At 37.7% G+C, this 10,889-nt stretch overlaps 1 protein-coding gene across 2 annotated transcripts; it reads right to left on the reverse strand.

Annotated features, from left to right (window-relative positions):
- Positions 1 to 594: 594 nt before the first annotated feature.
- On the reverse strand, positions 595 to 10,493 carry LOC138049869 (intraflagellar transport protein 43 homolog A-like). 2 transcript variants are annotated; one of them, XM_068896339.1, is made up of 10 exons: positions 10,341 to 10,489; positions 9,892 to 10,033; positions 6,925 to 7,062; positions 5,699 to 5,766; positions 4,827 to 4,859; positions 3,972 to 4,021; positions 3,539 to 3,611; positions 3,331 to 3,415; positions 2,114 to 2,176; positions 595 to 1,652 (listed from the first exon to the last, which is right to left on the reverse strand). In XM_068896339.1, exons 1-10 carry the CDS (start codon positions 10,358 to 10,360, stop codon positions 1,542 to 1,544), a joined length of 783 nt encoding a protein of 260 aa, XP_068752440.1. In that variant the 5' UTR covers positions 10,361 to 10,489; the 3' UTR covers positions 595 to 1,541. The 2 variants fall into 2 exon arrangements, with proteins under 2 accessions (XP_068752440.1, XP_068752441.1); XM_068896340.1 differs by lacking the exon at positions 9,892 to 10,033 and having other exon boundaries at positions 10,341 to 10,493.
- Between the last annotated feature and the right edge of the window lie 396 nt (positions 10,494 to 10,889).

Raw genomic sequence — 10,889 nt, forward strand, 5'->3', positions numbered from 1 at the left:
GGGACCGCTTTCAGGAGTGACATGGTTAAATATGCCGCCATGTTCAGTGTTCCTCTGCACACCACACCCATTTCACTCAAACAATTCTTGGTTTGCACCCACGTGAAACGACGGCCATGTTGGATGGCAATACAATACAATTTATTTTCGCAGAAGTTGCATAATAATTAACAATTAGACCCGTAGCCCGCAAGGGCTACGGGTCAATAGCCCATGAGGCGCAGCCGAATGGGCTATTGACCCGTGGCCCTTGAGGGCGAAGAGTCTAATTGTTTAAGTATCACCCAACTAGTCGGACAGAAAAGGCAACAATAAAGTTAGCGAATACAAGTTGAAGAAATATTTATTTGGCCGGAATAAAACGAAAGAAAGCTTCACGCTTTTCGATACTCGAGGACTATTACTAATAGTCATCTAGTAGCGTATCCAATCAAAATGCAGGATTTGCATTAGTCCACTAGTTGGGTGATACTAATAAAGTTTAGTTCCTAGCGGAGAGACAGGTTATTGTTCTTGCTATCCAACATGGCTGCTGTGACGTCAGATGAAAACCATGAATGGAATGAATGAGAGTTAAGAAGTGTCTAGAAATGAACAATTTGAACAGACTTTAATGACCTTATACAAATAAAACAAGTGAATGAGAGAATGAAAATAAACTGGTACATGTTAATAGAAAAAACGTGTTTGCCATCCTTCAAATTAAATACAGTATTTTATTCCCCTTTGTAGCTGTTATTTGGGGCATTTACCAAAAAAAAAGAGTCTTCCGTGACCAGCAGGGGACTGGAATAGCTACAGTCCCGACAGCTTTTTAAGTAACATACACAGCTGATTTGGATCTCAGGAAATAATGGAACATATGCTTGTCAAAATACAATGACTCCCAAAAATAACAATTTCATGTATTGTTGAGTACTCAAAGTAGGATTAATACCCTCTACTTAATGCATGGAGGTTTTTAACAAACTTCCCTTTAGTTTCCCCTGCTTTTTGTAATGTTTCTACATTAATGGTTTAAACCAAGGGGGGGGGGGGGGGACTCAATATATCCCTGGGTGGGGAGGTGTGGCACAGCCCCTCATACCCTGACCCTGTTTAAGACAAATATCACTGATTATCCTTCTCTGTTTAAGACAGAATTCCGATTTTGATACCCTGTTTAACACATTTAGCCCAGTTTAAGACAAAAATTGATAAATCGATACCCTGATTAAAACAAAAAATGATAAATTCGATACCCTGTTCAAGGCAAAAATCCCGAAAAACATACCCTGGCTGGCCGCACGTCCCCATTAGGCCCTTATAAGGGAGTACCCCCCCCCCCCCCCGGGGGTTTAAACACTGTTGAAGCTTGCACTTGCTGTAAGAGCCGGGTCAGGGGCTTCAATGAGTTACTCAACTGCATTTTCTGGTAAGAAACAAGCAATTTTGTGGCAAAAGAATGATATTTACAATCAGCGAGGTTAAGAGGATGTAGACATTAATAGAGCTCCAAGGCTCCAGATAAATAAACTGTGTTAAAAACGCCATGATTGTGTTCATGTTTTAGTTTCCTCCAGGTCATCTGTTTCTCCACCCTTATCCCACTCAGACTGCAGTTCTGATGCAACTTCAGTGAAGAGACGGTCCCAGTCCCACTTCTTGTCCTCCTAAGAGAAAAATAATATTTTACCACAATTGCTTGTAATCTCGCAATCTGATAATTAGGGTAATTTACCACTGTCGATAACAGTCTAGACAACGCTGTACACGTCATGCTCGCGTCAATTTGCCATGCAATGTAATAGCCAATCAGGAATGCCCATTTTGAGAAATAAAGCAAGAACGTTCTTTGGCATTGAATATTAGCTAATATTGTGGTAAAAAACAAATCGAAAGTGGTTCAGCCTTGTCTGTACTCTTATCAACAACGATATTTGTCATCACAGTGGACTCACTCGGCTGTGCCTCGTGAGTCCACAACATTTTGACCACTGTGATGACGAATATCGTTGTCTATAAGAGTAAAAACAATGCTGAACCACTTTCGATTCGTTAACATGATTATTACCAAAGGAAAACAATATGGTCAAGACTGGGTGTCACATTCAAGAAACTGGATCATTGTTACCTCAAATACTTCAGTTTCTGGAGACAGCACATTTGTCAGAAGTTTCAGGTCAATTTCCCCATCCTAAAAAAGAAAATTAATGGAGGGGATATAGTTTTTTACTGATTAACCCAATGACTCCTCAAGCATCCTAGGACGCTCCCAATTGTAAAATTGTCTGGCATTAGATGGAGTAAAATCTCACACTCCCACAAGTCAACGGGTTATTACTCTACATGACAAAAGATTTTAACCCCTCACGAAACCAAAAATACAATGTTCTCATCAATATTAACAGAGGAGCCAAAAACAAAGATAAGCCCTAAGCTGCCTTTCACTCTAGAGAAAAATACTTCCTTTTAACACATTGACTCCTGGGGGTTTCCCACTGACGAGTAAAAATGTCTGGTCGGTTTCGGCCAGTTTAAAGGTCAAAGGGTTTTAAATTCAATTGTGGCCATGAACATACATTTAATGGACTCTGTGAAGTAAGATGAACAAGACTAAAAGAATATCAATTTTGTCCTTAATAACCTACAAAGGCCCAATTTCAGGCATCACACAACCTGCTCCCCCTCCCGACGTAATGACATGTCGTATGAGAAAATCTCAACTTCGCATTTAGGGTGCACCTACAGCCTCTGACAAGATTGTTGAAACACTTTGAAATAGCTTGCCCTCCCACAAATGGGCAAATGGGCTCAAAAACTTAAGTGCAAACAACATTGTGAGACAGACAGACAAACAGCCTTTATTTTAGCTTGATGATGATGAAAGCTATGCAGCTTATGGGGTGGTGCATAAATACTAAACCTAACAACAAAATGTATGCATAATAAAGTAACAAAATCAAACTATCTACAGTTAAATTATTGATAAACTATGACTAAACTATACATATATATATATACACAACATTAAAAAGCTCTAAAATCCTAAATATAATTGAAATCTTTACATCTAAAACTTGTGGTTGTTGTAGAGGTCTCTTTGAAAGTCAACTCTTTAAAAATGTCCATTGAACGTGTTTTGGCCTTCAGGTTTTTGTAACTTATATTAGAAAAATTATTGGGGAGAGTATTAGCTGCGAAAGCTTGAAATCTGTATAGTCGTGTACTGTTCCAAGGAATTTTGTCACAGACTGTAGTTCTTTTCCCTCATGTTACCTTAAATGGAGAGCATGAAAGAGACTAAGCCTGCAAACTATTTTATTTTAACTTGATCAATGCAGCTCTTACCAGCAAATTAACATTGAAGAGAGCTGACTGTTTTTGAAAGTAATTATCGAGTTCCTTGTAAGTTGCTACCCTGTTCACTTGTATGCTGTAAGAAAAAACCCAAGCACATTTCTGAGCGACAAGTGCCATTAATGTTCAGGACATGAAGCCAAAGCTTTACCAAGGTAAGAGGATGCATGGGGATGGGTTTGGGTGGCACGAGAATCACCTTGGCGGGGCTGCAATTTGAGTGGCCATATCTTCTTCTTGAACATCTTCTAGATCAGGAATTACAGGAATATCTGCAAAGAAGATAGAGAAAGAAAAAAAAAGTCTCTGCTTACGAGAAGGCTCATCAGGCCGGCGCTTATCTCCGGTTTCCGTAGCATGAAGTGACTAGGAATATTTATACTCCCCCTGGATGGGATGCTAGTCCATCGCAGGGTTACCCCCAGCATTACGCCAGTACCCATTTATACACCTGGGTGGAGAGAGGCACCGTGAGAGTAAAGTGTCTTGCCCAAGAACACAACACAATGTCCCCAGCCAGGCCCCGAACCCATAGATAGATAGAGAAAGAGGCACATGAAAATTTGAATTCTGATTTGTGGATTTCTTGTTGCACTGCTAAGTCAACAAATAATAATAATTATAATCCTTACCACCATCATCATCATCTTGTGTTACAGAGTTATCCATTTTGAGTCTTTCACTAAACAAGATATCACAGATTGAGACTTGTTATTAACAACACCAACAACAACAAATTTTATTCATTTATCACTGTTTAAAAATGTAATACTTGATGCATATACAAGTACAAGACCATGTGCAAATGTCACCCTGTCTATTTGGTCAGGTCATTAGGCTGATTTAGCAACAGAACAGGAACGTCAGTGGCGACGGCGCGCGCAGAAAAAACACCAATGAGAATTCAGAATAGAATAGACTCCACTCTTTTCTTCTCTATTTTAAATTCTCATTGGTAGTTTTGCTGCGCGCGATGTCGCCACTGACGTTCCCGTTCTGTTGCTAAATCAGCCTATTAATCCTTCCACGAGACCCTGAAACTGTTAAACTACTTAGTAAGGTAAACTGTACACAGGGCAGTGGTGTAAAAGAAAGATCGGGTGGATGAGAACTGGTTTCCTTTATTTTCTTTTCACAAATGGACATCATTTTATAATCAATATCCCTCTGTCATCATGATGCAGTTTAATTGGCACATGTCTGCAGTTTACACACTTATGCTACACTTATATGTTAGATAATAGCACATACTTTATGTGAGTGTTTAAAAATGGGTCTGTTTGGGCAACATGACATGTATTAATTTCATAGTTGATGTAGTTATTAATACAATGAAACATACTCAGTCTGGTACTTCATACCTTTCACTTACAAATTATTATAACAGCAACAAATGTTAACAGTTCAAAAATCTGGCTGTGAATCTTAAAGGCAATTCACAGTAAGTCACATATATATGCTCAGTCAGTAACTGTTAAAAAACTCACTCTTCTTCATGGAAGACTTCAACATCTCTTCTCCTGTTAGGATAAAACACAAGCTTTGTGTTGAAGACAAAAATCACTTAAATCATGTTCCAAGCATGCAGTGTATGTAGCCATTAGTGTATAGTGCTCTACTACCAGTAAATGAGTTGAGAATTAAATTCTCAAAAAAATCTTAAAGGGACCCTCCACTCTTGCTAAAGAAGAAATTTAAACCAAAGGAAACAATGTTTCAGACCAAATTTGTTTGAAAATTGTTTTTAAAAAGTGTTCATGTCAGGACAACTGAATTTTAAAATTGCTTAGGCCCATTTTAAACGTCGCATTTCACATATGCCGAATGTAATGCAAATCAGAAAAATCTATTGTTTTCGCTCCTTTGCATTAGATTCGGCACATGTAATTAATGCAACGTTTAAAACGGACCTTATTTCACTTTCAATTATCCCGGGCACCAGCATCTTGAATAATAATAAAAACATTGTGATGTGTTACGGTTACCCTAGTGTTCTAACACAAAGAGCTTTTGTGTGATAACAATAGGGCAACCATAACACATGAAAATTATTCAAGATGGCTGCACCTGCGAAATTTGAAAACAAAAACAAGCAATTCTAAAACGTATTTATTTCAGATACAAGGCTTTCTTTGAAAAAACTCAGACAGATTTGACTGTAAAGTTTATTTTCTGTGATTTAATTAAAGTTACTTTTTTGTAGATTGAAGTGGAGATTCCCTTTGAATAATTTCAACCACATATGACGCTGAGTCTGGGAAATATGACACAGGAGACATACTCTTACCACTGCGTCAGGATTTTTGCCTGCCTTTGGAAAATCGAAGCCTGATTGTACTTAAGAGATCAGTGTTCATACCCTTTCTTTTTCTCTTTTGGTGTGTCATCTGCCCAACCGCCTTGTCTTCTGGATGGCTTTGGTGGAGGCTAAAGAATTACAAAGCAAGCTCAAAAATTCCGAACACAAAAGGTATTATTGAAGTACACTAGCCAAAATAGGCAAACACACCCATTGCCACCTTTTTGTCACAGTTTTTGTATTTGAAACCAGAAGCACTACTGCTCCTAAACACATTGACCCCTGGGATGACAAAAGTTAAGAATCCGATCCCACCAACGCGTCGGCCAACACGTCGGCCAACGCATCAGTCGACTGTCGGCCGACGCGTTGGTAGTGTGTTGGTGGTGTGTCAACCGACGTGTTGGCCGACGCGTTGGTGGGATCGGATTCTTAACTTTTACCCCTGGGATTGAGACTTCGTAGATTTTACTCTCTCTAACGCCAGACAATGTTACTCATCAGTCAGGGTTGGTTCAGGAGTCAATGGCTTAATGGGATCTTAGGAGATCCTGAGATCATCAACTGGGCTAAAGTGAGCCCCACTAAATAGATTGGAAAGGGCAAGAACAGTTTAAGATGGTGTGAGGAACTCTAATAGCAAAGGGTGGAGGGCTGAAGAAAAAAGATGTCAGATAAAAGGCTGCTACGAATCTTATATTAGGACTGTCTTATGGGTAAGCATATGAGTGAAAAAAAAAAAACATTATTTTCCTGCTATACCCCTACATAGATGCATTGATGACAATATTGATCATTTGTATTGTTCTCATTGAACTAATACCACACCACTCAACTTAAAATAATAACCCTTATTATTTAAAAGAAAGGATTACAGATCGAGCTTAAATCAAACTAAAACCATGTTGTCTTGCAGTTACGAGCGCAAATTTCAATTGCGTCGAGAAGCCTGAAAAATTTTTAGGACTTCAACGGGGCTTCTCGATGCAATTGAACTTTGCGCTCATAACTGCGAAGCAACATGGTTTTGATTTCATACCCACAGTGCAATACTATATGATGTAATTATATCTTTCACAGATCGAGCTTCCTTGTTACAATATTATTCAAAGAGGACATTAATACATCATTATGATTTATAACACGAAGATACATGACATTGTACATTCAAGACAGGGCTGCGATCAGTTAAGAGCCTTTAAATAAGTGTTTAAAATTTGAATGGACAAAACAGGCACAAAACCCATTATCAAGACCATCACTTAAAATACATGTAATCAACTTACTTGTTCATGTTCATTATTTGCAAATGCAAGGTTATTAGCAGTCACTGCTGTATCTCCGAGAGGGGTGTCTAATACATCTTCATCAGGCTCTTGATTGGATTGGATATTCTGGGCTGCTCGTCTGCCTTTACGAACCTCCTGCACACAAAGTCCAAACTCATAGTTAATTAATTACAACATCTAAATCAAGTATTTTGACTTTCAAACTTTTTTTTTTTCATTACAATAAGGAAACATTCTGTTTTAATCTTACAAACCACTCTATTACCCCACCCTCCATGCTTAAAAAAAATCACTGATTTCAAATTATGCGCAACGAAACCATTCTGGACAACATTAATATCACCGACAGTTACTCCAGGCTTTAGTCAAAAAGAAGATGAAAGTCTTTAGATAGAGACATTAGGATCGCCATTGAGTTCATGTAAAAGAAAAAGAGAAGTAACAGAATGTTACCACATTAAGATTGGTATCAACATCAGATGGAAGAGGAATGATCAGTAGCTGGTCAGCAGTGAATGAAGAATTCATCTCAGAAGTCTTCTCAAAAAAAAACAGAAAATACACAATCACAACTAAAGCAAAAAGGGATAGCAAGGTATAGTTGTTAAGATATAGTATAAGAGAAGAGGAATAGACAAGGAAGCTTCTGATTAGTGAAAATAAAAAAAAGATCATATTTGGTCATATTTTCTTATAATATTGAATTGAAAGTCACATAAAGACAAAAAAAAATTTGTATTTTTGTGACAGAAACAAATAAAGATTTAGGTTAACATCTCAAGGAAAACTTCAAATGTTACAAAATATTAGGAAAATTTATCAATCTGTTTAAAACAAGTACATTGCATCCTTCTTTTCCGGCATGTACTAAAACCCGAAACACCAAAACGAAACCATCGGAACGAAACCGCCGAAACCATCGAAACACCGGAACGAAACCAACGGAACTATCGAAACACCAAAACGAAACCAGCGAAACTTGCGAAACAGCTATCGAAACAGCCATAATGACCATGCAGATCACAAGATTTTCTGAAATTCTTTCACTCATGATGTAGTTTCACTGTAAGTAAAATTAGTCGTTTTGTTCAAAGTTGTTCCCTTCTACACAAGCACACAATAGACTTGGTAAATTTAGTCTCCAACATTAACTATCTCTTCGAAATGCAAATACATTTCAATAATACAATAATTTACAAATGGGTTAACACTCTGTTATCATAACTTTGTCGCCTCATATTTTTGTTTGTTGCCGTGGTCTTTGCACTGTTCCAACCTCGATTTCACTTGGTCGCCATGTGCGCATCATTGGGTGACATAGTTAAGAAACGAAAAATAATGAAATGAAAGAATCTTCTGGTGTGCTTAGGGAATCTGCAAAGATTGTGAATAAAGAGCAACTGAAACAGGAAACTTGAACGAAACCATTCGAGAAATTATTATATTAAATATAAGCGACAATCAGCCCGGAAGTCAAATTTTATACTGCAATCGAGTCTGTTTCGATGGTTTTGTTGAAGTTTTTATTGCTGTTTCGTGTGTTCCGCTGGTTTCGTTTGGTGTTTAACTTGTTTCGCTGGTTTTGTTTCGATGGTTCCGGTGGTTTTGTTCCGTTGTTTCGGTGGTTTCATTCCAGTGGTTCCGTTTCAGTGTTTCGGGTTTTAGTACATGCCTTCTTTTCCCTGTTTGAGTCAATCAAAGTGGAACACCACAAAACACACTCACTATTTCATATTCTGGAAATAATACTTTGGAAGACAGATTTGGGACAAGAGATTTTTGTGATAACCATTTTTACAAACTAATAATATCATAACAATTTTCATTTTATGATGCTCGTTTCATTGCTATTTTAGGTAGTTCGATGTACCATAAATATTAATTAACATCACTTCTGCCAATTCTCTGGGATTATCTGGGAGTCTCCTGAATACAGAACAAATCTTCCAGTCTCCTGAAAAGGCATCAAATCTCCTGGATAAAAACAACTTTGAACTTTGTAGTAATTTCAAAAGGAGGAATGTTTATTTGCAGCTGATAAGCTTTCAGCAATCTGGATCAAGGACAAACTGACCTCATTTACTCACAAGGTTAAAAATGAAGTATGTGAAGGCCGCTTAATTTATGCAGGACAAGAGTTTTTGGCTTTTTTAAGTTATTGTGATTAAAATTAGGCTTCAGATTAAGACTGAGATTAGGAGCAATAACTTTTTAGGCCTAATTAGGCCTAAAAAATTAATAGTTAGTATTCAATGTATCGTGGGGTCATACATGGTGTTTTGGCGCTTCGTTTCGCTGTTTGGTTGTTTAGTAATGTCCTAAAAAAATTACCATCAAATAAATAGTTTTTCTCTTGAAATGATTGCTTAAAATCTCGCTTTTCGAGTAATCAGCACTGTAACTTTCAAAACGTAAAGAAAAACATGAAGTGAGTTTTGATCGCAGTAGCACTTTAAGAGATTTAGAATTCTAAGTTTTAAAAAAATGGTCCACAAAATCATTCATGATACATTTTTCTGGATTCATTTATATGATTCACAATTAAAAATTTATGCCCAGGGAAGGGACTCACATATGAAAGGAGTTGGGATGCTTGTCATCTCGCTTAGGGATGTAAATTTCGGGATTTTTGTCTTATTTAGGGTGTTTTGGGGAAAATTCCATCATATGTAGCCTATATGTAGCCGTGAACGTCTCCTTTGGGGCTTCATGCAACGAAATATAAAAATATACCTTTAATAAGTTTTAAGTATGGTCTCTTTTAGGGGTCAAAAAATCCTGGGTGAAGCCTAGATTGGCCTCCTTTAGGGGTCTAATTCAAATTTTCTGACGAGTATCCCCACCCCTTCATATGTAAAGTCCCCCCCCCCCCACCCCAGGAAATTATGATCACTATTAGTTAGGTAAGTTTAAGTGATTTGAAGTTTATTTTTAGCACTTTTAAATAATTATCAAATTTTATACCTCGGCCATATCAGTATTTGACTTTACTCCGTCTGTTACTTGTGTTTTGAGTTCAAAAGAATTATCAAGGGACGAAGAGTACTGCTCAATTTGTGAGAGAATATCAGTCCACTCGTTTAGTTGCTGAATGCCATTAACTCTCCTAAGTAAAATGAAAGAAAAAGTTCGGCTAACAGAGACAACAAGGACACACGAATTCATGCACGTACAAACAGTTATTATGGAAAAGGTTTCTGTGATATACGGAATATTCAAGATCGAGGCATTTGAAACCATCACACAAATATGGTCAGCAAGGTAGCATTTAGAGGTAGGTTTAATATCAGATGAATGTTTATCCCAGCTGTTGAGTGTTGTCAAGTCATAGTTATCAAACTACGACTTGACAACAGCTGTACTGTCTGTAAGCTTACATATTTGTTGTCAAGGATATTTCTCTGTGTACTCACTCTCTTAATCGAAAAGTCATCCATAAATGTTCATCATCCGTAAATGTCCAAAAACAGTAATGTCAGGTGTAAAATACGAGCCAAGATCAACTAATTCGAGTGTATAAACGCAGTCCCCGTGACTTGGTACTTCATGTATAACTTATTGCGTTTAACGAAGGAGAACGCAGTTCATAATCCTGGGTGACCTGTGGTTTCAAGGATGCGCTTTGAGGCTTTTTTCGTCGACCGCCTGCATTTTCTACGCCATTTTGAAAGACACCATACGTCAGATGTGCAAAGATTATCGCGCACCTCGTGGGCCATGGGCCCATGAGCTCCTGGTAATAACTTATGATTAGCTGGAAAGGTCTGAATTCGCGGGAAATCTAAAAATAACTCGATCTTTGAAAAAACCAATCATACAATGAAGTTGTACGGTCTTGGTGGGAAAGACCTCATGTATATATCCACCACGAGTCCCCAACTACGTAAGACACGCTAAATTATTTAGTTTCCCACAATTCACTCATCCATATACAGTTTACCTTCATCTATATCTATTTACCT

Source organism: Montipora capricornis, chromosome 5 (genome assembly GCF_036669925.1).
Source record: "Montipora capricornis isolate CH-2021 chromosome 5, ASM3666992v2, whole genome shotgun sequence".
NCBI classification, from domain to species: domain Eukaryota; kingdom Metazoa; phylum Cnidaria; class Anthozoa; order Scleractinia; family Acroporidae; genus Montipora; species Montipora capricornis.

What these genes read in the sequence shown, in the direction of transcription:
- LOC138049869 (XM_068896339.1), bottom strand. Translation starts at nt 10,360, where the DNA reads ATGACTTTTCGATTAAGAGA. An exon ending in CAAATAATGAACATGAACAA is followed by an intron (nt 5,767 to 6,924) that starts GTAAGTTGATTA and finishes GTAATTCTTTAG; the next exon opens with CCTCCACCAAAGCCATCCAG. An exon ending in CCAAAAGAGAAAAAGAAAGG is followed by an intron (nt 4,860 to 5,698) that starts GTATGAACACTG and finishes TTATCCTAACAG; the next exon opens with GAGAAGAGATGTTGAAGTCT.